Source organism: Dermacentor silvarum, chromosome 1, assembly GCF_013339745.2.
Source record: "Dermacentor silvarum isolate Dsil-2018 chromosome 1, BIME_Dsil_1.4, whole genome shotgun sequence".
NCBI lineage: Eukaryota > Metazoa > Arthropoda > Arachnida > Ixodida > Ixodidae > Dermacentor > Dermacentor silvarum.
In genome coordinates this window covers 370,504,952-370,531,165 of record NC_051154.1, presented here as the reverse complement: position 1 = coordinate 370,531,165, position 26,214 = coordinate 370,504,952, and the positions used below count along the sequence as shown (strand labels likewise).

The following is a 26,214-nucleotide window of genomic DNA, read 5'->3' as shown; positions in this document are numbered from 1 at the left end:
TTCGGTTTCCGCCAGTAAAAGTATGGCCTTTGAGATCCGTATTTGCTATCTAAAGATGGTGTCTATGATGCGTTGTGGCCCTAAAATTAGTTTTGGCGCTTAGATGTTCGGTATAAAGTACAAGGGCGATAACGCCATCGCCACGCAACATATGCTGTATGTGCGAGTGAAAGCGTGCGAGGGGAGCCGACGACCGCGTCTAAATCTCGCGCGCGCAAGAAAAGCAGGGAGGGAGGGAGCGCACCTTCTTCCGTTGCACTCGAGGCAACGGCGAGGGAGCGATGAGAGAGGGGGAGGGAGAGATAGCGAGGGGCGTTGTACTCTAGCATCAATTGCATAGTACGTGGCGGCGCCGTATCTTGAAAGCGATCTGTGTTGGAGGCAGAGTCTAGGTAGTGTAGGCACAGAACACCTAGTGTAGGTGCGTCAGCGGCTCGTAGCTTTGTGCGTGCTGTGTGTTCTCGGCGCTCAGTTTGTGTTGAAGCGATAGACAACAGCACGAAGGTCATTTCGCTCGCTGCTGCAGCGGCGCTTCCTCACACCAGCGTTTGACAGCGCATGTCCACACTCATCGAGTTTGATGTGTTCACGTTTGCCTGTGCGCGCTGACACCATGCTTGTTAATATAGTTAATAAGCGAATGTTTGCAAGTTTATAAAGACAATATAACTACTATCCTTACTTTGTATAGCTGTCTACTAATTTGGTATCGCAATCGATGGTTCGGGATTCGGGGGAAACCGACTTTTTTTCCCACGTAAGAATTAAAATATTGTGTGCAGTACAACACTACTCTCATTTCTCAATTTTTCCTATTTCTCTGCCCTAGCGTTTCTTGGCTATTACGTTTGCTTTTTTTACGGTCCCGTGAAAAACGTATCAGCGGGGTTCTACTGTATAATTATCCTTCTTGCAAGCTGCCACCTTTTCAGACAGCGGCGAAAGTGTTTTCTAAACTGCAGTATTCCAGACATGTTCAGTAGAATAGACAATAGGAGAGTGCGAATATAAATACTAGATTTGAAATCGTACACAGTACAAGCTCAATAATTCGGATTTCACGGGAGCAAAAAAAATGTCCAAATTAACCGAATGTCGAATTATCAAGGGTATCAAGAAAACAATAAACAAATGCTTACTACGCCAACATGCTCTTATTTACAGTATGAATCAGCAAATTCTGTTTCTATTTTGCACTAACGCAATGCGGAAGCTGCAATTCTCATCTCGTGACTGATTAGAGCTCGCTGCAGCGCGCGTCTTCATCTGAGACGCGCTTTTCACTAGCGCGTGCACATCACAATAATTTTTTCGCCACTGTCACCGGGTCGCTGCCCATCGCGATGCCAACGTTGCTTTTTATCCTCGACAGCTTTGCACTGAGTAAAAATAAAACTATTGTTTGCCACAACCACGGCCACTGTCAACGCGATCATGCACGGCGACCTTGGGGTTCTGAAGACACGTGGCCGACGCACGCACTGAGTCAAAACGAAACTACTTTTTGCCACAACCGCTGTGGACGAAACCAATGCGATCGCGGATGGCGACTACGCAGTTTTGAAGGCACGCAGCCAACTCGGTGCTAAGCGCATCGGCAAACGCAAGAATAAAAGCTTTAACGGCTCAAATAGGCATGAAGCATTCTGGCGTTGCTGTCATTCCCGTACGATTTCCACTGATGGCTATGGCGATGCGAACTCCGTCTCTTCGTTTTGGTGGACACTAACGCCGTTATGGCTCGCTTGCGTTGCATATTTGCGACGGTCTGCGCTTGCCGAGCTCTGGGAGTTGTCCGAATTAACTGATGTGCAGCCAAATACGTCCGAATTAACAAGTTTCATTGCATTAATAATGCAAACGTCGGCCGGGACCAAAGGACGTGTCCGAATTAACCGATTTTCCAAATTAATGAGGGTCGAATTAACAAGCTTTTATGGTATTGAATCAAACAAAGAAAAAGAAATCGAAATACTGAATCGAATATGTGAAAATTTATCACAAAGTTCAATCCTTAGAAATTTTGTGCAAGAAAGCACGGTGCTGCATATGCCCAGGAGGCATTGCATAAGAATGTTGCAAGCTATCACTAATTTCGGAATATAGAGATCAAGATGTATAGTAGGGTTTATATTATTTTAAAAGGGAATACGAAATTAGTATGCCAGCACTGTTCTATATCAAGGCCTGCGAAACATTTAAAAAAAATAAATACAATGTCTGTTGAATAGAATCCAGTACTTTTTGCACTCTGAAGCTGAAAAAGTGAAGTTATTCAGCACAACATATGTACGAGATTTTGAGTTTATTAGTGGACCTATGGTTAATGGCAATCTTTTATTGCATAGAAAGTTTTTGTTTTCAGTTTTCCTCAAAAAAAAGCTGGAAGGGTTTTCCTAGCTTTACAGGTCATGGGCTTTGCAGGTTATCATCGCACGCGAGGCACAATCCTTGCCACAGACAAAATTGAGGACAATGCATCACACGACACGATAACCTGTTTTGTGCGGCGATGGGAAAGAGCATGGGCCTTTTTGCTGTCGGGTGCAGCGTCATTTGCCACCTGTCAAAGTTTCCGAAATCTAGAGGCTCACAGCCAATTTGCAGAACGCCCTTTTTTTGGGTAATCCAATTGTTCCTTTCAATTTTTTGCCTCTATGAAAGGAAGCAATGACAGCTCACCAAATCTGTTCAGCACCAGACCTATAGAGCAGTAAATGCGGCAGTTGCAAGAGGAAGTACATGCTCACACTGTGCAAGGTGATGAGGCAGGGTTCCCGATCGCAGAGCGTGCCAGTTTTCACCTCGACTGGGCAGCTCCAGGTCACAGGCCAGCTCGAGTACCGTGATACCTAGACTGAAAAAAGTAGACAGAACAAATGAAGTGTTAGCGAGTTTGAAGCCCACCCAAACTCATTCGTGTCAAAAAATTTATTGAAACGTAAACTTCTCAGAAAGAAATTATTAAAGGGGTGGTGGTTGTGGTTGGCTGCAGGCAGATCTGAGATAGAATAATGTAACCACTCTGTTCCAACGATTTTCTTTTTTGCACTTGATCAGTGGCGCACGGTACTTTGTCTACGTTTTCACAATGGTTAGCCATTTATGCACAATAGACAATAAGAGAAATGGAATAGAGTGAAAGGAATCTTACCAAGGTAAAAGTTTGGGCTAGTCGGTCGGTCATTCTAAATAGGGTTACTGCATTGTATGCATATTTGGAATAAATGAATCCTAACCTTGCTGGATGAAAGAAATCCTAGCCTTACCCTTGCAGTAATTGCCAGTGATGGCTCTGCCTCTGCACTGTCAAATCCTGCATCTGCAGCATTAACATATACACAACAGGCGAAATCCTGTGAGCGTCCACCCTGACATCCCTTTGGACACCATTCAGGACTTACAAACAGCAGTGTGGTTGTCTTTAAATTATTTAAAAGGTGTCCTGCACCACTTTTAATCGAAGTCAAGAAATGCATTTGAAGCTAAAATAGACAATTTCAGAAACACTTTCCCGCAAAAAGCACTTCAGTTATTGGCAACCAAACACGCCACTCGCGGTATTTCCACTCCTTCACCCCGTGGCGGCCGCGGTATCTACGCTACATAGCAGACCACAGCTACATGCAATGCGCAGCGTTTGCTTTGAGCATGACAGGGCTTGAGTGCGTGATCGCATGCTGCTGTCTGGCCGTGCTACGTGGTGCAGACCGGCTTTGTCGTTCACCAGCTTGACCGACGGATAGTAGCCACATCCAACTTGGGCATTTTGAAGCACTGTCAATAGCTCAATTCAAAGCGAAGTCCGCCAAGGAATCTAACTAGGAGCAGCCAGGAGTGAGCACGGCTGGCAAGTGTGCGTGAGGTCCCTTAAGTTTCGCATGGTTTAAGGCTAGTTGTGTGTGCAAACCTAATTGAAATTAGAGAGACCCAACAGCCACGATACGAATAAGCAGTCTGGTCAAAGTTCAGTTCGTACGTGGGCGGCCGCGACCGAGTATGAGCAGACGATAGTCAGCTTCTTCAGGAAGTATGCAATTCTTATTGAAATTCAAAAGCAGTTTTTCGTTTACGTCAGCCTGTTTATTGAACAGCGTCAATAAATATACATGGTAACAGTAGGAAGAAGTGCATTGATCCAAACACTCACCTTGACTGATGTCAGCTATTGGCCAATAGCAGCCACGTATGGGAATATGCTATATGACGAAATATAGCGCCCGGAAAGAAAGTGAGAAGGCTTCTGTTGAAAAGAAAGTGTTTGAAAAAAAAGGTGATGTCATGTTCTATTTCAAAGTTTAACGTGCCGCACAATACTGCGAAATTTCGCCAAGATGTTCACTGCAGTGTATGCTATCTGTGGACTGCGTTTTTTCACTATGCCCGAAGTGTGGTTCCGGACCTCCTAAATTCTGGAGTTTTACATGCCAAAACCAAGTTCAGACTCTGATGAGACATGCTGTAGTTGAGGACACGGGATGAATTTTGACCACCTGGGTTTTACTACGTAAAGCTAAACAAGGGCGTTTTTGCATTTCACCCCCCATTGAAATGTGGCCACCACAGCTGAGGTCTAAACTGTGACCTTGTCTTTCAACTACAGCCTGTATTGTTGTGCACCATTTCCTTGATGTTCCAGCATAGCTTAGATGATCTGATGAGAAGCAGCATATTCAGCATGATACGGTTAGCCTCAATTGCATGGAACTTGGTAACGGTAGACTTCGCAGAAATTTGTGTCAGCAAGCTTACGTTTGCAATCCTCGAATTCAGAGCAGGTCAGCAGCTTTGTCGGGTGGGGCATTTTGGCGGAAAGTTCTGACCTGCCTACTTGGCGAGAATCGTTGCGGCACAAGACGCCGACACACGTTTAACTAATAGGGCCCGAGCAGCCCAAGACTAGCTTTGTAATTTTCCTATGCATAGCGTTTTTGAGATGGCATCGGGAAACCAAAACGAAGTCTAGCTGGCAGACGATGCTGGAATACAATGCCACCAGAGCAAAACATGATACTCGCGTTGTGCCACCTGTAGCAGGAAACGGCGGTGTGTTTGAGTGACCGCCTATTAACCCATTGGCTTCCGCGCTCTCCGCGGCCGTTCCCGCCTGGTATTCCGCCGGAAAACTTTCACGCCCGCCGGCGGCTTGGGTAGGTGCACCTAAACCGCAATAAAATCCGCAACAAACATCATAGAATAACAAACTTTGTTTTATTTGCTTAACAATGCTTGACTGCATCAGGTGCTTCAGTATGACTTTCGTGTGTGAAAAAGTTTAAAGCACACGGGCATGTGAAGAGCAACTTCACATTTTTCACACTCCCATCGGCTCTCGGACTTTTTGCCGTGTGCCTTACAAACTAAGCAAAGTCTTGATGGATTTTGCTTGACTTTGTTTGGCAGGATATGGCGAGGAAAATGAGCCCATTCGGCGGCTTGTAGGCGCATTGGTGAGGCCGCTACAGGCGGGTTTCTTCGATCATGGTAGAGGGGCAGAGTGGTCTCTTCAAAAATGGCCTCAGCGAGATTGACCTTCCAATCAGTGTAGTGGAGCCGCTTGCCATTTGCTTTGACAAATAGAGCATAGCTGTTATAAACAGTGATGTCCATAATGTAAAAGAAGATTTTCTTGTAGCCTTTCGCATATCTTCTCATGATGGGAAAGGAAGCGAGTTGTTGGTCCTCGCGATTAACTCCTCCCATGCCTCGGTTGTAATCAAGTACAACTTGCGGTTTCAAAACTGGCAAGCCATTCTGGCGACCCTTCTTTCCTGAATCGGTCACATTAGCTGCATTGTGCAAGGTAGAGAGCATAGTTATTGCTTTTTATCTTGCCATGTCAGAGCCATGATGCCTCGTGCAAAGAGAGCTTTGCATTCACCTTTTTTCATCTTGAGTTTCTTGAATTCATCTGGCAGGTTCTTACGGTGTAGACAAACTGTACCCACTGCATTCGAACCAGATTCTTTAAGGTGACGAAACAGTATCGGTGAAGAATACCAGTTGTCCATATATATCGTGTGGCCATCAGGTAAGTGTTTTCCAACGAGGTCAAGAACAACGGCCTCACTGCACAATAGCCCATCAGTTGCTGGTGTTTTCTCACTTTTTGCAGTATAAATTGAGAAATTCAGGCAGTAACCACTGGATGACTCACACAGTTTGTAGAATTTCAATCCAAATCTTGCTCGTTTCGAAGGATTGAAATGAACGTAAGACAGCCGACCGCGAAACTTCATCAGGCTTTCGTCGACCGCAAGATCTTCGGGATGATAGGCTGCACCAATGGATTTTAGTATGTGATCAAGGACAGGCCGTATCTTTCAGAGCCTATCTCCATTTTGGGGAATGCTGTTGTCGCAGAAATGCAGATAGCGTGACAGTGCCCAAAAGCGATGTCTTGGCATGACAGTGGCAAAAAATGGTGTGCTGATGACAGGTCTCGTTGACCAGTAGGACTCAATGCTGCTCTTTTTCACTTGGCTCATCAACACGCACATGGCGAAATAAGCTTTCATTTCACCTGGCGTTGTTTCATGCCATGAGGGGTCGGGATGCGAGCGCTGCTTCTCGCTTGCAAAGGCGTTTGTGTGCAAAGCAATTATCCCCCAAATCTCTTCTCCAAGAAGCGCGTAAAACATTCCAAGAGCACTCGGATTTGCACCTACTTGAAGCTCTATGGATCTCTTGATACCTGGTTGGCCGCTGAAAGGGTGCTCGACAATTTTTGCAACACTGTCATCTTCTTCCCATCGCCAGTTTTCAATCCTGCGCTTCTTTGGAAATTTCTGCGAAGCATCCATGGAGGCGTCTGCTGAACACAGATTCTCTTCTTCATCACTACCACTTTCATCAGTTTGGCAGTCCCCATTGTCTAACAAAACATCGTCCTCATCACAAACGTCACTTTCTTGGTCACTGTCGAACACAAGATTCAGTATTTCTTCATCCGTCAAACCGCGTTTCTTCCGTGACGCCATGTTTCGAAAAAGCCGCGATAGTGCACCACTTTCAAACAGCTAAAAAACCTGGACAACTATGTCCATCTAGCGGATAATATGTAAGACACAGTAATGAACTATGGCTGTTTTTGTTTCCCTGTTTCCTATATTTGTTCCCGGATGCGTACTGTAACAAATCGTGACGTCAAGAACTGGAACAGCAGTACTACAAATATGGTTAATTACGTTTCTTATTACTCGCCCAAACTGTGTTGCTCATGCTGTGTTTTTTAATGTTTGCACATGGTTGTGCTTGCTTTTCTTAAATTGCATGTATAATTTTTTTTCTCGAACTTGCCTGCTTAATTTGCTTGTTTATGTTTCCCCAACTCCCTTTTCGTTTATTCTTACACTGTCCTGATTGCGTCGCTGGAGCGCAGATTGTACAGGGGTCAGGGCCTCAGTCAGGCGCTTGCTAGCGCCTTTAGTCCTGACCCTTCTGGTTTTCTGTAAGCAAACTGGAGAATTTGTGAATAATAAAAAAAGATGTGTTTTCCGGGAATGTATAAACCATTAAAAGTGAAGTGTAACTGTATTTGCTCATTTTTTGTCTTCTGGATTGCGCACGATGGCACTGGGAAATCGTAGGAAACGGGAGTGTCTCAATGGGGTTCCACTGTACCTGAAGATGTCGGCTGCCTTGGTGAAGTGGCCCTCCATCAGCTCCGGTGCAAGGTAGCAAGGGTCGCCCTCCAGAGGGTCTGAGGGGTCGTCCTGCAAGATCAAACACCTGGTGAAAACTATTTTGGTGGGCATACATTGGTGCAAGAATTGCAGTTCTTTAAGGGGAGATGTGGGCCCTTGAGCGAAAATTTCTTAAATCTTTATTCGTTGAGCTATGGTGCTGTAAACTTCTACATATGTGTAATTTGATGTGCTTATTTTAAATGAGGTCTATTTTTCTTTATCTCCTTTAAATATATCTTCTGCAAAGGTTTGCAAAGAACGTGTCCTTTCGATTTTGCTAAATAAGGTACCAATACCTTCTGTATGGTTCAAGGAATGCCGTAAGACCAACCTTATTGCTCTGCCTTACTTAGAATGCGAGTTGCAAGGTTTCGAAGTTGAAGCTTGAAACAGTGTTTTTCTGGTGCCTAACTTTGAAGTCTCGCAACTCGTGTTCTAGATAAGGCAGAGAAATAGGATTGGTCTTATGGCATTCTTTGAATGATACAGAAGCCATTGATACCCTGTTTAGAGAAATCGAAAGAACACATATTTTGAAGACCTTTGCAAAAAATTATTTAAAGGAAGCTCACATAAAATTAGAACTAGAGGAAAGAACCAAAAATGGACTGCATATTCAAAATAAGCACATACCATTACATATATGTACAACCTTTCAGCAGCATATCTCGAAGAATGAATCTTTTTTTCTAGAACGCACTTCCCCCCTTAAAGCAGGTACAAATACCAACCAAGTGAAAATATTAACCAAGCTCAATACAGCTTTCATTCCAGCTCGGAAACAGCCAGATGAACTCCACATCCCTTTGATTGCTTCTACGCTCAGGCATTTTCTTACGCCACATACATTTCCATACACAGCTGCAAACGCTAGAGCAACTCCTTTACTGCCTGCATTTGCCACAAAATAAACAGGCATCACATATGCAAGACATAGGAAGGCATTCTGCGTTTTGATGTAATATTTCTTTATATATATTGCAACTCTGTTACATAAAAAAGAACAAACGGATGTCTGTGCGACTGCATGGTTTGTACATTATCTGTGCACCCCTCCTCCAAAACCGTGCATCAAGTACCAGAGGCACAGAAATTGGCAAACAAGAAGCAATTTGACCACACATTAGCTACACAAGTTATAGCGGCAGAGATTATTCCACATTTCATTATTAAGCACATGGAGTAACAGACTCTAAGTGCCTGTACTGCAGCCTGCAGTACAGGCTGCAGAACTTGGACAGAAACACGACTCCTACCACGACACCCATCAGGGTGTCCACTTCAAATACCAGATGGCACTAGCATAATTCCTCTAGAATCCAGAATATATTTGCAACATTACCAGCTTAAAGGAATGCTATAGAGAAACAGTACATCAGTTTAGACATAAGTCTTCCAGCAAAATATTTTGATTAGTTCAGTAGTAAGAGATTGATTACTACTAGACGACAAAATGATGACTGAACTAGTAGATCTTTAATTTTATGTTGAAGGCCCAGAGCCAGTACGTTGGTATGAAATCATGAACTTCAATGCACTTTCTCTTGTTTTTGCCAAAGGGGCTCAGTAGAAATTCTGTAAACATGTCAAGGTCAGTCTTTGGCTCCTTTAGACTACCATGTAGTCCACCAATGTTGCCATTGTAGCTGCCCTATGTTTTTTTTTCTAACAGTGTTGCTAAATAGGTGATTTTCTTTTAATCGTATGCATTGTGTACTTGTACTGTATTTTGTTCCTTCATCACTACTTTGTAGCCCCTCCCCTCTATGATGCTTCATAAAGAAAGCCAGAGGGTATCAAAAATAAATAAATAAATAAATAAAATAATATGTAGTCTATCGGCAAACTGAACTTCCAAGGTGGAATTACCATCTCTATTTCGCTTCTCGCGTCTTCAGAATCTCTCACAGTATGAGTGGCTTGGTATTCCAGAAGGACAACTTACAAATACAGCTTGACAGATTTTTCTCTTTAGTGTCCCTGAAGAGTAGTCTGCATAGTCTGCGTAAGCATTTTCATGAAATTCAGGTGTTGTTGTCCTTATGTCTCCACTCATTCTCGATCGTATGTGTTTCAGAGACTTGGCTTGGTGATAGGAATCTACTGCTTTCCTTCATATAATGCCGAATATTGCAACCGTACTTCATCTCAACATGGTGGTGCAGCCATGTTTATTGTTTCTGGGATCAGGTACAGACGAAGGCTAGATCTTCATCTAAACATCTGTGACTGTGAGTCAGTGAGGATCGAAGTTGATTACTCTGTCTTAGGTGAAGATCATAAAAATGTCTTTGGTTCCATTTATCGATCTTCACATTCCCCAATTTCGGCCTTTTGTGATGTACTGGGTACCTTTCTTGATATTATCTCGAGAGAAAACAAGTCTGTTGTCCTAATGGGCGACATAAATATTAACTTACTTGATGCTTATTCCTCATGCCTTCTCCAATATGTTAGTTGTTTTCACAGTTACGGCCTTGAGTCTCTTCTCTTTCTTCCTACTAGCTGCTCTGTTGATGGCTCAGGAACACTAATTGATCATGCTCTGACCAAACTCCTCGCCCCTCCTTCTGCATTCATTCTTCAAAGTCATATTACAGATCATTTTCCCGTAGCTCTTTGCTTTCACAACAGTCTTCGCGTCAATACCACAAGTTTTGTTAAACAATTGTTTGATCGTGTTAAATTTGTAGAATTAATATCAAGCTCTTATTAGTCTTGTGTTACGTCCATGGACAATGTTGAGTCAGCTTACAGAAACTTTTTCTCAATAATAACCAACTGTGTCACTTCATCTATGACGGCCCCCTGTACAGTGCCATAAAAGTTATTCCTCTCCTAGGAATCCCTGGTTAGCATAAGGATTACTTATTAGCTTACGTAAAAAGATTACCTATATAAAAAAACTAAAAGGCAGCCAATTAATCTGCGCCTAAAAGATTGCTACAAACAATACTGTAACACTTTGAGTACACTAATAAAGAACGCAAAGAAGAGCTATTACCAAAATGAAATTACTCGTTCTGGTTCTGACAAAAAAACAGTGGTGTTTGATCAATTCATTTCTCAATAAACCTACAAGTCCTACTATAACTAATATTCCTCACAAAGCATCCATTACCTATACCCCAGTCGACATCACTAACGCATTCAGTGAACACTACTCCACCATTTCTATTCCATCTGTTCTCCCAGACAAACTTGGTCATTGCGGACATTCATTTTTTCTTTTCCCCACAACTCCTGAAGAGGTAAAGAATGTAATAATCAACCTAAAAAGCTCTAGGGCTGGTGTGGATAATATTCATGCTAATCACATAAAATTGGTTGCTAATGTTATTGCGAATGTGCTCGTCTTCATAATTAATCTAATTTTTCAAACGGGTATATTGCAAAGCGTGTTAAAAATGAGCAAGGTAACTCCGCTATTTAAAAATGGTGATTAATCACTAATTTCCGATTACATACCAATTGGTATTCTTCCATTCTTTAGCAAAGTTATTGAAAAACTAATCCACATTCGTCTGTCTAGCTGTCTTGAAAAATTTAACTTATTTCACCCTAGACAATTTGGATTCCATCACAGGTATTCAACTAACCTTGCTCTCATTTACTTCACTGATAAATGCAAAATAAAAATTGACAAAGGTAACTACATTGGTTCTATTTTTTGAGGTTTCACTAAATCTTTTGATACAATTAATCATGATATTCTATACTCTAAACTTGCTTCTTATGGCATTGACAGAACCCTTATAAACCTTTTTCGAAGTTACTTATGTGATTGTGAGCAAGTAACATACATTTCTGGCGTTTCTTCTAACAAAAGAATACTTAACATCGGGGTTCCACAAGGCTGAATTCTTAGTCCGCTTTTATTTTTATTATATATTAACGATCTACCTAAACGTCTAACTTCAACAGAATGCATCCGATATGCCAATGACATGACTATTTTATCTTCGGGTAACTGTTTAAACTATCTTATAACGACCCTTAATGCTGACCTTATAGATGTCTCGACTTGGTGTGCCAAGAACAAACTTCTAATTACTCCTTCCAAAACTAAGTTTATAATCTTCAGTTCTAGGCCCACTAATGATTCGCAAGTTGTGCCAATTTTTATTGATTTGCATGCTATTTATCCATCGAATTACTATTCTATCCTTGGTGCCGAACTTGATTTGCACTTAAAATTTAACTTACACATCCATGAACTACAAGGAAAAACTGCATATGGTATTAGGATTCTACTCAAAGCTAGATGTTATTTTGATTTGCATACTCTAGTTACTCTATAGCATGGGTTCTCAAAGTGGGTTCCGCGGAACCTACGGGTTCCGCAGGCCCCTGCTCGGGGTTCCGCGAGCCACTGATAAATTTTCCCTGGTCCCGCTCTCGACAGGTGTCTAAAACGGCGAACACGAGGTGCGCTTGATCCAAAGAACCTCCATTACCCATGCCCGAGTGTCAAAAAGCACATCACAGTGCGTAACAGCAACGCGCGAACTGCGCAATAAATACGCAAGCAGCTTGTAGCCACCCAACCTCTGAGAACGGGCAGCGCGCCTAAGCTTTCGCACTTGAATCTCGGAGGCCGTAACTTACCACCATGCGCCTTTCTCCTATTTGTAGATAGGGTAGGTGCCGATAGCGTGCGCACTGACATATACGTTGGAGAAAAAAAAAAAAAAAACGCGGAGCACCGCAAATGCGCGCCGCAGAAGAGCAAGAACGGCGTAGCGTCCAACCGAAACGAAGCGGCGCAGTCCGCATCGCCGTGGTCCTCAGCTTGCACCGTGGTCCTCAGCGGCAATCGTACGCGGCACGTGACTGACAGCAACGCCGAAGCGCTTCGTGCCTAATTGTGCCTTTAAAGCATTTATTCTTGCGTTTATCGCCGCGCGTAACACCGCGTTGGCGGCTAGCCGCGTGCCTCCGTAAGTGCGTAGTCGCTATCTCTGATCGCGTCGATAACCACCGCAGTTTCATCCGCAGCGGTTGCGGCAAATAGTAGTTTCATTTTCACTCGATGCGCGCGTCGGCTGCGTGCCTTCACAACTGCGTAGTCGCCTCCCATGGCAGCGTCGATAGCGACCGCAGTTTCGTCCGCACTTCTTGCAGGGAACGGTAGTTTCGTTTTGACTTGGTGCGTGCGTCAGCCGCCTGCCTTCTGAACCGCAAGGTCGCCGTCCATGATCGCGGCCGCGGTTTCGTCGACAGCGGTTGCTGCAAGCAGTAGTTTCGCTTTTACTCAGTGCAAAGCTGTCGAAGATAAAAAGCACCGGCTACATCGCGATGGACGGCCAATTTGTTGGCGATCAGCTGAGTGGCGAAAAAATAATCGGGATGTGCGCCCGTTGGTGCAAAGCGCGTCTCAGATGAAAACGCGCGCCGCGAAGGATGTCGCGAGGCCTTCGCCGCTGCTAGCGCTAATCAGTCATGAGATGAAGAGAATTTCAGCTTCCGCCCTGGTCTTGTGCTAAATAGAAACAAGATTTGACGATTCATTGAGTAAATAAAAGCGTGTTTACGTAGTGCAGCATTTGTTTGTTTTCTTGATACCCTCGATAATTCGGTTAAATCGGGGGGGGGGGGGGGGGGTTCCTTGGCACTTTATGGAGCTTAGCAGGGTTCCCTGGGATGAACGTACCTGAGAACCCCTGCTCTATAGTATGCATTCATTCATAGACATCTAAACTATTGCATAACTTTATAGGGTCAAACCTATCACTCTCATCCGAATTATTACTAAAAGTAATTGCCGATCACATGTTACCAAACTGTACCGCGATCTTAACATACTCTGCATTACTAATCTTGTGAAATTTAATGTTTACATATTTGCATATCAAGCAATAAAAGACCATCACCTTCTAAAGTTTGTTTTCATGCAAGGAATTACCAGTAGAAATAATACAGGTTTTAAATGTGAAGCATTGCTTGGCGAACATTTGCTACTTTGACAGTATCTAGCTAGCGGCCTATGTCTTTGTGCTGTCACGGTCGTTTCGTTAACTTGGTATGTACCAAAATTGGCATACTATGACAAGAGAATATGACGAACATAAATGATGTCACAATATGAATGTCATGACATGCGTGTCATGTAGGTCATAACAATGACTCAGTGAAAAAAGATTAACACTCAAAAGCCACTGGAATGGGTTCTGACGTGGGTACTAATTGAAGGAATCGCTAAAGGATGATGGTAGAAGTCATAGTCATGACCATGACAGAGCAAAAATGGCAATGACTCATCGAAAAAAGCTTAAAACTCAAAAGTAACTGAAATGGGTTCTGACGTGGGTACTAAGTGAAGGAAACACTAAAGGATGATGGTAGAAATCATAGTCATGATCATGAATCAACAAAAATAAGAATGACTCAGCGAAAAAAGATTAACACTCAAAAACCACTGAAATGGGTTCTGACATGGGTACTAATAGAAGGAATCACTAAAGAATGATGGCAGAAGTCATAGTCATGCCATGACTAAGTAAAAATGACTGACTCAGCAAAAAAAAGATGAACACTCAAAACCCAATGGAATGGGTTCGGATGTGGTATTAAGTGAAGGAGAAGGCTAAAGGTAGATGGTCGCAGTCAGAGTCATGAGCATGACTGTGGCTTCCACCTTAAGGTCTCTTAGGTGTAGATAAAGGGACTCCTGAGGATTCATGACAGGAATGTCATGACATGCATGTCATGTAGGGCATGAAAGAGCCGCCTACGTCTTGGTGCTGTCATGGCCGTTTCGTTAACTTGGTAGGCTCCCCGCACACTGCTTCGCATAACATGATTCCCACAGAGCGTGGGATCTGCCGTTTTTTTTCTCTAAAAAGCAATTTTTTGCTTCTAAAAGTTCGTACTAGCTACGGTACTCAGAGTTGATTTTGTTTTAATTAAATAGTGGAAGTCTGCCTCATGCTGTTTCTATTTCATCGTTTCAATGTTTGCTTCACGATTTTATTTGTAACCAATAACACAATTTGACTAGTGAAATAACCTAACCTTTACCGTTATATGCTGAATACTGATTATTAATTTATTGACTAGAATTGTTTAATCATTGAACTTGTTCAATTGTATTCATAATTGTGTTACTGCTCGTATTTTATTGTAACAGCTTTTTGTTATTATTCTTTTTGCTGTTTAGCAATTTTACATTTCATGTAACATAACATAGGAGGTCCCTACAGTGTTTTCACTATGGGAGCTCCTTCTGCATGATATCATACCCACTTCTTTACATGTATTTTATCACAATAAACTGCAAAGAGTCTCAGTACTTGCTCCCATCTTTCCACCACCGTCACAAGAGACTAACACAGGCAACATACGAACCCGCTTGAGGTCGAGGACGAGGCCAAAGTCACCTAGCTTGTAGTAGCCATTCTTGGAGATGAAGATGTTTTCCGGCTTGATGTCCAGGTGGGCCAGGTCATGGTCATGCAAGTGTTTCACACCCTGCGACAACACAACACACTCCAATAAAGACAGCTGCTGCTCAACCCACTGCCGCGTTAATACAGAGCTAAGGCACCTTCATCCCAATGCACGCATTTGTACACGCAATTTGTTTTTGTCAGCTATGCTTAGCAGTTGCAAGGACCAAACCACGGACAACGAGCTGAAATTAATTTTGGCCACCCGGGGTTCTTTAATGGGCCTCTAGACACACACGAGCGTTTTTGCGAGAGTCCCTACAAATTTGCTCAGATTTATGTTGCTCCAAGCATTCGTGCATTTCCCCTTCATTGAAATGCAGCTGGGCACTGAACTACTGACCTCTTGCTTGTCAGCATAATGCAAAAGTCACTGAGCCATCACGGTGGGCAAAAATCCAACTCCAAAATAGCCATGGGTGTCTGCTTACCAGTGACGTGATAAGTGACAGTGGATAACAAAAGCAATGATCAATGAAATGTCCTGCATAAGAGAGATAAAAATAGAGGAAAGGTAGGGAGGTTAGCCTGAAAAAGATACCAGCAGCTACTGTACATGAGGGAAGGGGATAAAGTGTTTTAAAGCGACAGGAAGACAAGCAGGAAAACTGTGCACAGAATAGCAATGCAGAGCTATTGATATCAATAGTAGAATTGGTAGCCTACTATCGATATTGACAGCACTATCATTAATGTAAAATCACATGACATACACATTAACAAAGCAACAAACTTGGCGACGTTCCCTTCTTCGAACATTGTGAACTGAACAGTACCGATAGTTATCGGTACTGTTCAGCTCTTTTTCCATGCATTTCCAACTATTTTGGCAATGTCATTAGTGAAGAAATGCAAAACTATTCATAGTACAGTCAACAGCGATCCAACGTAATACTGTCGACTGTCTTTCCTTTTTTTACACTATTGATAGTTTCAAAAAAATTATCGATACTACTAACAGTCAGTTTACCAAAAGTTTTGCATCCCTGAAAATCCTGAAGTGGCACATCTCACCATCGCAGTATCTGACAAACCCGTGGACCGCCAGAACTAGCGCTCTAGTGGATGTTGGTGCATACATTTGTTATGAGCGCGTACCAGCGATAGGTCAACAAGGAACTCCCAGACGAGCTGCTCGGACAGGTTGTGGTGCTTCTCGGTGTAGGTAGCCAGGCTGCACTCGCACAGCTCCGTCTGGATGTACAACCGGTAGTCCTCCTCCCAGGCTTTGATGAAGCGCACGCAGTGCGGGTGCGGCGGCAGCAGCTCGTGCTTGGCCACCTCCTCCAGCTGCCGCCGACGGTCGCGCTGGCCCCGAAACTGACGATTGGCCACCTTGACCGCATACCACCGGCCGTCATCCAGGCACCGCACCTTGTACACCTGGCGATATGCAGTGACGATTCTTATCAGACATCTTGGGCAACATAAATAAATGAAGAGCTGCAAATTGGGCTGTTCGTATGGCATTTTTGACACAGTAAGGGGACACATACACAGCTGTAACTTTCCAAGAACATTCAAGGTGTTAAGGCCCAACCACAGGCACGCTTCACCACGCGCCGGCACGCGCAAATGCGTCAAATGCATCAAAAGCGTCAGTCGCGAACGGGGTGGCGCGTGCCGGCGCGCGGAGATTTTGTCAGCTGCCGATGCTAGAAAACCAGCGGCGCGAGCCGACGCGACGCCGGCGTCCACCAATCAGAGTCCGCGAAGCCTCTGGCTGCTACGCCTGATGATGGCCGCCGATGCGAAGGCGCCGACACCAACGATCGTCCGAGTGCTTTGGACGCTCGACGCGCGCGACAGTGTTTCTGAAAGACAGTGTTGTGATACTAGGCCGACACGACCCACGACCGTGGGTGGTGGAAGTGCGACGAGAATTCGTGCCGGCTGTTCGAACGACGCCGCCGAACCCAACCTGCCGGCCCGCTGGATTCCGCCGATCTCAGTGCGATCGTCTGCTAAAACATCCAACCTTATCACGATTGCAGACGATTGCGGCAACGCCTGTGCTTGTTGTGTGTATATTTTCTTGTGCTCGAAACGAATGGAAACTTGCTTTCGAAGTGCGAAGTCTGGATAATCAGCACTCGTCTACCGCCGATGTTGTTTACATTACGCGTAGGCCTAGCGCGTCCGTCGAGTTCGACCGGCGGTGAACGAGCCCAGCTGAGAAACTCTGCCGAAGGAAATGAAATTTCAGTTACGTTTTGCGCTGCTGTGATTTGAAATATGGCTCTCCTGACTTCGTGCTGTGTGTGGTGTGGTGTAAATGAACCGTGTGGAACTTCAGGTGGTGAACCGCGGCGTGTTTCGTGTGTGAATTATGTGGTCTCGGGACTCGGGTTTAACGGGCGAGCTCTGCGCTGTTTCCAGCGGCAAAGATAACTTGCGAAAGCGAAAGACACTAGTAGCCGAACAATGGGAAATACGCGTACATCTTCAGCCATGCCATCCGTTTAGTTGAAAGTGCACTCTTCGATTTCGCGTGTGAAATCTAGTTCAGTACAAGTTCACAGTACTCCTTCACTCACTTATTTCAAGTGCAGGTGTCTTATGGGCTAGTTGGCGATAAATCGCTCGTGCAGCGCTCAAGAACGCTGACACACTGAAGGAAACGTGATACAACACTGTCATGTGTTCTTGTAGTTGAGCACTTGGAAAAAAAAAATCTGTTTGCACTATGTGCACCGTGTGCAATGCATAGGAGGACCTTATGCATGCTACTGCGTATACCAGGATTGCTTCGATGCCTGCTTGACAAGCAGCACGTACTGAGTCAGTGAAACTGCAATTGGCTTTTGATATATTTTTTGTTTTGTTTATGGAAAGAGCAGGTGGTGTGAGTGCATGCATTGCAGGGAAGGGGTAAAGGTGTCATCAGTGCATTTCGCAGTCTGTATGCTTAAGCTGCCCAAATCTCTTCAGCTTACACTAATATGCATCTCGCTGTGATACTATAAACTGTAGTCGGGAAAAAGATTAACTCAAAACCAAGTTCCTAATGCATCTTCGCAGAATGTGTTTAATTCACTAGTTAACACTTGCACTGCAACATTATGCCAATACGCAGTGCAGCATATGCGCATGAAATGAATACATTTTGTAAAGGTGGATGACTGGGCCTACAATAACAAACTTTGTGTTAGCACTGAAATAAGTGCTGCCATGCATATCAGCCACACCACAACCTCTGTGCACCCAACCTACTTCCTCAGTGGCACCCCCCACTCTGGGTGTAATATTCAGCCCTTCTCTCGACTTTTCCACACAAGTCACTAGGCTCGTCGCATTCTGGGATTTGTGACCTGTCTCTCCCTTCCCTGGGGACCTCAGGTTTTCAGAGCACTCTACACTTCTCTCGTACCACCACAGCTTGAGTACTGCTCATCATTTTTAATTTTTCATCAGTTTAGTCCCCGTACCAAACTCATATCGCTGACAAACTTGAGCTTGTTCAGCGCCGGGCAATGCACACCCTCTACTCCCATCTTTTCGATCGTCGCAAGCTCATGCCAGCCTACAAGGATCACCTCAAAGCCCTTAAGTGGCGCATCCTGCAATACCAGCGCAAAATTGCACTTGTCTGTCTATTCTGCAGGGCGCTGTGTGGCTCTCTGGAAACACTTATATTTCTTGTTCTGTCCGTCTGAACAAGCCATCAGGACAGCCTGAGCCCCATCACACCTGTACAGTCCAACGCCGCAACTCCATTCTTATACAGAGCTTTCTCTCCATTAGGACTCCCATTCCTTGCGACCATAGTGAAACGGCACTCCTGTGCATTGTGCACCGTCGACTTCCCAGTTATTGGCTTGTATGTGCGTGTGATGTGTTCTGCAAGTGAGCAAGCGTGTTTGTGTGTGTGTGTGTGAGCGAGCGAGCGCGTCATCTAGAGCAAATTCCTGCTCTAGATGGCTGACTATCAGACGCTCTAGCGTGCAGGCATGAGCCTTACTTTTTTAAAAAAGCCTTGCGAGCTGTCTAGAGTGCCATGGTACTGCTAATGTTATTATTATTATTATTATTATTGTTATTATTATAGTTATAATGATTCCTACAACCACATTGATGGTGTTGAAGCCAGCATGACACATAATTCAAAATATTTTTGGAGCTTCGTGCGCTGTCATTCTTCCAAAGAGACCACCAAAGAGGTGTCTTCTTGATGAAAATGGTGATGATGTCTTGAACACTGGTGATGCCTTTGCAGAACATTTCTGTTGTGTCTATTGTGTAAAGGATGCTTCAAGTAACCTTCCTTCTCAGCCTGGCACAGTGTTTATGCTATCAGTCAATGAAGACCTTGTTCTCAAGTGTATGAAGTGCCTCAAACCTTCCCTTTCTTGTGGTGTTGATGGTATTCCTCCCACATTGCTTAAGACGTATAGAAGCGTCCCTGTTGTCCCAAGCATCTTCCATAGTTCCCTAAAGTCTAGCATATTTTTTAGCACTTGGGTAGGTAGCATGGATATTGCCCGTGCACAAATCGGGTGCTGCGAGTGCAGTTACTAACTACCAGCCTATATCTATCTGCTGCATTGAGTCAAAAGTGTTTGAATCAGTATTGCATTCCCTGCTTTCTGTTAGTGCTAAGAACATTTTAATAGATGGACAGCATGGCTTTGTATGCAGACGACTTAAGGATATTTAAGACTGTCAACAGTGTTCACGACTACATTGACCTCCAAAAAGACATTTTCTCACTCTCAAGCTGGTGCAGAAACAATAATGGTATGTACGCTTAAATGCTTCCAAAACTATGGCATTAAGTTACACGCGCAAAACATACCATGTACAATTTTCATATGCCCTTCGGGATGCTCCACTGTCCAGTGTCGATGAAATCAAAGATCTTGGTGTGTACTTCGACAAAACACTAAGCTTCTGTTCACACATTAAATATGCACAAAGTGCCCTTCACGCTCTTGGAATTGTATGTCGTATATTGCATGATGACCACTCACCTGTTCTGTTTCTGAAATCGTATGCTGCTGTGTGCCTTCCACTACTAGAGTATGTCTCTGTAGATTGAGGTACAACATGCAAATCTAATTCTGACATCACTGCATGCATCCAGAATAAATTGATATCTGTCTTCCAACACCACTTTTGCCATTCTGGCGACCATAGTCCAGCACTCTCAAATGTACCTCAACTCACACCTCTAGACTCCCTTACACCTTACCCCTTCGATTATTGAAGTTGTTAGTCACTCATCCAAGACTTATTAAATCATGCCTTTTCGTTCCTAAAACTGCGCAATTTGTTGTGCTGCAACAGTATACCAGGTAACATTCCGCATTCTCTGCCTGGCCTTGTTCCAATAAAGACTGTCCTATATATGGCTCGACGCCAAAAAACATAATAAGAATTGTGCCTGCATTGACATATTTCTGAGTTCATTTCCTATGTATTGTATATATGTAGATAATCATGTATGATTAACTGCAGTTTACGCTTCCTTGTTTTCTTTTCCCTTATATGTTTCTCTATCTTGCATTGTTTTGTCTTCCACATTTGTGTTCTCTGTACATTTTGTCTCGCATATTGCTTTTTAAGTGCACCAGTCAGAGGCCCTCTAGCTGTTTCAGGGCCCTATAATAAACATTTGATTGATTGGTTATTGTTACTGTAATATGAAATTGATCTTTAAATATGTACTAGTATATTAGTTTAGTTCAGTAGCTTTTGTGCAATATTATTATAGTGTGACAGTTTTTTAAAGCATCCATTAAGTGTTATAAAACGCTGTTTGCTCGATCATATATGCATTGTGCCATTAATTTCTTCTGGGGTTTAATAATGGTTGGCTGCCATGTCCAGTGTTGTGCAATATATGGCACAGCAATTGTTACATGCCTCACATAACAAATTGAATGTCTTCCTCATCCGAAACATCATTGTAGGCTGAAAACAATAATAAACAAACTGATATTTCTTTCCGTTTTTTTTTTGTGGGAACTTGAAGTGTATAAATTTTAAAAATAACCTGTTTACATTATTTTTTTATATTATGCAAATGAGCTGCCCATACATTTGAATAAGTGCTTCAAGAGTACGAATAAGTGCTTCAAGGCCTCCTGATGCGGTGTTGATGCTTCTAAACAACCTAGAAAAATTAAAGGTTCCATGGGAAAGATTAGACAAACAAGAATCGGGAGACAAGCTATGAAACTGGTAAATTTTGGCTGTTCGAAATGTATCTTTGTGAGCGCCACAAGTGTTTGAATTATTTTTTTTTTTTGCTGATTTTCTCAGAACCCACTTACGCGTTTCATTCATGCACCAACAAGCATAATTATATTTATAATACAGATTTTTCACTGATACTTTGCCTAGTTCCTACGTAGTTTTTAGGTAATTCTTACATAGTTGGCTGTGCAACGAACTACAAAAAAAAAAGAGAGAGATCGTACGAGAGCTATTGATGTGACATGCCATGCTCGTGCAGGTGTTTGCAAAGTGATCTTGCAGACGACAACGCGAACGCAATCGCTGATGTTGATAGCTTGTGCAGTTATGTTCAAGGAAACCGTTGCGGCAGGCGTACGTTCATTAATCAAACGTGTTTTTTATATCTAAAATAGCATACAGATCACTGACTTATTGTTTCAAGCTCAGTTTACAGAAGGCTGTTTTAGGCCGCACTTGGACGGTTGAAGACAAAATCGTCAAGCAACAGTGCACCGCAGCCGAGGAGCGAGCGCCGGCACGCGTCAGAGCTAGTATTCTGTGGTTGCGCGCCCTTTTCCTCCAGCCGACGCGAAGCGGCGCGTTCGCTTGCCGGCGCGCGCGGGAGCGCGCCGACGCATGCCTGTGGTTGGGGCTTTATGCACTGCAAAAAAAAGTAAACCTACCACTCCAAAAGAGCCTTCCCCCAGTTTCTGGTCCACGTAGAAGCACTGGTGCAGGTAGGAGACAGGAGCATGTTCGTTGTAGTGTGAACTGTGAAACGCTGTTAACAATTCTGCAGTCAAGTATAACGCCTGGCTTGCAAATGATACCGTAAAATTCCGAGCAAGCGGCCCCACCCGTGCACCTACCCCTAACTGCACTGCTAATTTCAAATTTCCGCGCCGTTCCAGTAAAGCTCCCCCGCCCCCCCGCTCCGCGCCAACACTGGCCTGCCATAGCCAGTCCACGAAAATAATGGCAAATGTGGCAAATCGCACCAGGGCACATCAGGGTGCCCTGATGAGCTATTTCATCGAATCATGGTCACACCCGGGCCCCCCAGTGGGCACAGGTGTGCATCGGGGCGAACTGCGGCTGGCGGTGTGTAGTTCATGGACCGCCGGCGAGATCTGCCTCTCACACGGCACAGAGGATTTCCCTGTGGCACAGTGACCTGACCACTTGGCGACAGAGGAGTGGTCGCGGCTACGCTCTGGCGTCGCTGGCAGCTTTACCACTGATATCGTCGTCAGGCCTTTTCCAGTTCACTTTGAATCTGTAGCAGACGGCGCGTCAGAATGAACCGCCGATGCTCCCAAGCAGCAATGTTTTGTTACCATCGTTGCCACTTTACCCTCTCCTCGCAATAATTTCACACGATGAAGAAAACATGCTGATATTTGCGGCGCCACCAGCTGCGATGTGAGCATGGCCGAGCCGCGGTTCACTGTCCGCCGTCGGTAGCCACGCACTGCAGCTGAGCTTGACTTGTATCGAACTCTCATTAGTGCTAAACGTTTCACCGTGAACATAGTTTTTAATAAAGTGAACATTACATGTCACTTTACTCTAGCGGACATAATTTTGCCTGGAATAGATCGAAGCTGCATAAACAATGTTCGTTTCGCCGGTCGCGGCGGCACGTCGGTGCAGCGTCGATGCGCTCTTTCTGTAGTTCTTTCGGTGGTTTTGAGAGTGATGAACACCACTAACAAATCTTTGGCTTAATAAAGTTCATGTTCAATATGCCATTCTCACTGCGCTTCTTTTTTTTGGCGGGAAATTTCACCGTTGCCATCCTGAATTTTGGTGCCGTTCCAGGATAGCGCCCCCCCCCCCCCCAAATTTTGCCGGTAATTTCGACTTGCTTGAGGGGGGGGCGCTTGCTCGGAATTTTGTGGTAATTGGACAGCCAAACAAAACACAAGTGCAGCTTCGTTCATGGCTTATTACTCTTCCCAAGCATGGCCATTCAAATACCGCTCCACGACTGCCCAATCACTCCCAGATCATGGTCTTGCATTGTGGCATGTGACAGAGAAAGCCTTGTATTCTTGCATTCTGTGATGGCATTGTTTACCGAGCAGCCTGTACCTCACTGTAAAATTCATGTTTTTTTATTATCTACACAAAAAAAAGCAGACCAAAAAGTAATGGCTAGCTATAGAAACTTTTTCTGCCAGCCAGGTTATGTACCACCAATCTATGTTACTATTTGGTGCTACCCCCTCCCTTTCTGGTGTGGCGCAGAATGAAAGTGCTGCCATATTCTCTCAGCTTTACTTTTTCAACTGTGAAAGGCCAAAGAGGGAAACCCTTGCTTCATGCAGGAAAGGAATTGATTTCAAGCCAATGAAGAAGCCGGCTACATACAACGGAATAACACTACTAGGCAAAGCAGTCAAAGGTGCTCAAACTTAGCAAACGACGTTCGCTCACAATTGGGAAATGTGGAAGTTGTGCCCTGGTATATGTAAAAGTGACTGCAATAACGAAGCCATGAACAGATACAAGTTTTGTATTCAGAGTCATATCTAGCCCATATCTAGCCCAGAAAAGCAAGATGTAGTTTGTGTTCACGAAGGCTGTTGTGTGTCAATTGTGTGATATAAAATAAAAATAAGACAAGCTAGAAAGACTGAAAAAGACACGAAGGTGCGCGATGAAATTTTGGAGGCAATGGGCCATCATTTATGAGTGCATGATAAATGGCCGCATATTATATGCCATAGTAAAAGAGGTTTCAAGGTGCATAGTATCTGTGCCTTGCTAGTGCAAGATCACCAACATGCACCTGAAGCAGCGGTTGGTGAGAAAGCACACGTATATAAGCAGCACTGCGTGGTAGAGCAATGTCAACTTCGCAAGTCGTGTCAGTCTCAAACCTTATGGGAAGAGCGTGTTGCATTTTTTCAAATAAATAAAAAAGAACAATGTGAAATGAAGCAGAAATCAAGTACAAGAAGAATTAGAGAAGCTATTTATAAGCAAAATTACAGTCCAACAATAATACTGGAATAAATAAAAATGCAACTTGGGCAGCTAGAGACCCACTTCAATTGATCCTGGCAGATGAACTTTTTCATAACTCGGAAAAAGAAACTGCACATTTTTGTTGCTATTGCTGGTTTCTAATATGCAACTGTACTTCAATATTTAACATGTCCCTTTTCGGCGTCTTTCATTGCATGATTAGCTTAGAGATGTCACAGGTCCACATCAAGCTACTTCTCATAGCTTTCTGTCAGCGGTCCCTCCTATACTTAGGTAAATAAAGATCAACAAGCATAGTTAAAAGAATGTTCCTCTGCTCGGCTGCTGACAGCTGCATGCTTGCTGCAGCTGAAATTCAAAGCCAATGGTTGTCATGATGTGCAGTCTCATTTGAAAATAAATAATAAATTATGGGTTGTACGTGCCAAAACGACCATCTGATTATGAGGCACACCGTAGTAGGGGACTGAGGAATAATTTGGACCACCTGGGGTTCTTTCACGTGCACTTAAATCTAAGTACACGGGTGTTTTCACCTCTCGCCCCCATCGAAATGCAGCTGCTGTGGCTGGGACTCAATCCCGTGACCACGTGCTTAGCAGCCCAACACCATAGCCACTAAGCAACCACGGCAGGTGCCGTCACATTTGCAACTATGCAGATAACAGTAGGGAAAGAAGGCTCAAAGGATACACCATTCAGAACCACTAAAGCTGACTGCTTGAGCATGCCGAGGTAGGTCTGAACGCCAACTGGTACTACCCACGGATGGCACCACCCGTGGTGGCCGTGGCTGGCGTCTTCTCCGAGCTTGGCTATCCTGCAGAGAGATTCGGGAGAAGATGAGACCAAGCAAAACAAGCACACCTTGCCCTGAAGAAGCATGGGGCTGCTGCTCTGCTGAAGACGAGATGCCACCTATAAGAAGTGATGTGCCAGAGCTGGTAGATGTACCCATGTATTGCTAACACCAAAGTAGAAACAATTATACAATCACAGTCCTTTAATAGCTTTTTCTGGTCACGAAACTCCTGCCTCAGTTTGATATAGAGCCAGCACCTGCCGCTAGGGGCGCTATAATAAAAGAAAGGCCACCTAGCCGAGCGGCCGCCGCAGGCGACGGCGATGTTTTAAAATGCAGAGCATTTCTTTAACTCACATGTAGCGTGCGCCGTCCGTCCGCAACAGCTCGAGCACAGGTGCGCCCTCTCCCCCACTCCTCCTCTCCCGCATCACGCTTGCAGCACATGTGCAGTGCGCGAAGCGTCGTAGTTGAGTCGTGCTCCGGCGCTGCAAGCACCGTAGCAACAGAAGGTGCTGGCGTGATAGCGCGCCCTCTCTCCACCCCCTCTCCCTCTAACGCGCACGCTAGGAATATAAAGCGGGTTGGCGCGGGCTCCACTCGTCAACTCCTGCGCTCTCTTCTCTTGCGTTCGTCGGCGGTCGCAGTTGATAAGCGATGGAAGCAAGACCTTCAACTAGTACCTCGACGCAATTCAACATCAGCGGCGAAGCACCAGTTCAAGACATCGTACCATCGTCTTCGTCCACGGCGGCAGAAAAGGCGGCGAGGCGGCGCGCTGCCGACGCCGAACGCAAGCGTCGTAAGCGTGCTGCCGACGCCGAACTTCGTGAACGAGAAACCGCGACCAGGCGTCAACGTCGACAAGCGGATCCCGAGCAGCGTGCACGACAAGCCGCGGGCAGGCGTCAGCGTTGGGCCGCAGACCCTTCGAGTCGAGAACAACACGCGGCTGCGACACGTCAGCGTCAGGCCGCGGACCCTGGCGTACGGGAACGAGAGGCGGCGGCGAGCAAGCGTCGTCGTCTGGAGGCCGCCGCCGCGGAGCCCGTCGCCCTGGAGCGCGCTGGCGCGGAAGCCGTCGGGCAACGTCAACGGGACT

At 44.7% G+C, this 26,214-nt stretch overlaps 1 protein-coding gene across 2 annotated transcripts in view; it reads right to left on the bottom strand.

The window, feature by feature from the left end:
* LOC119437457 (membrane-associated tyrosine- and threonine-specific cdc2-inhibitory kinase) overlaps nt 1-26,214 on the bottom strand; it is a 101,055-nt gene that overhangs the window by 50,093 nt on the left and 24,748 nt on the right. For both annotated transcript variants that reach the window (XM_037704479.2, XM_049660576.1), the window contains exons 2-7: nt 25,004-25,130; nt 22,000-22,097; nt 16,235-16,519; nt 15,036-15,158; nt 7,624-7,715; nt 2,751-2,857 (exon numbers count right to left, since the gene is read on the bottom strand). In XM_037704479.2, coding sequence (XP_037560407.1) covers nt 2,751-2,857; nt 7,624-7,715; nt 15,036-15,158; nt 16,235-16,519; nt 22,000-22,097; nt 25,004-25,130 — 832 coding nt within the window. The remainder of the gene's footprint in view (nt 1-2,750; nt 2,858-7,623; nt 7,716-15,035; nt 15,159-16,234; nt 16,520-21,999; nt 22,098-25,003; nt 25,131-26,214) is intronic.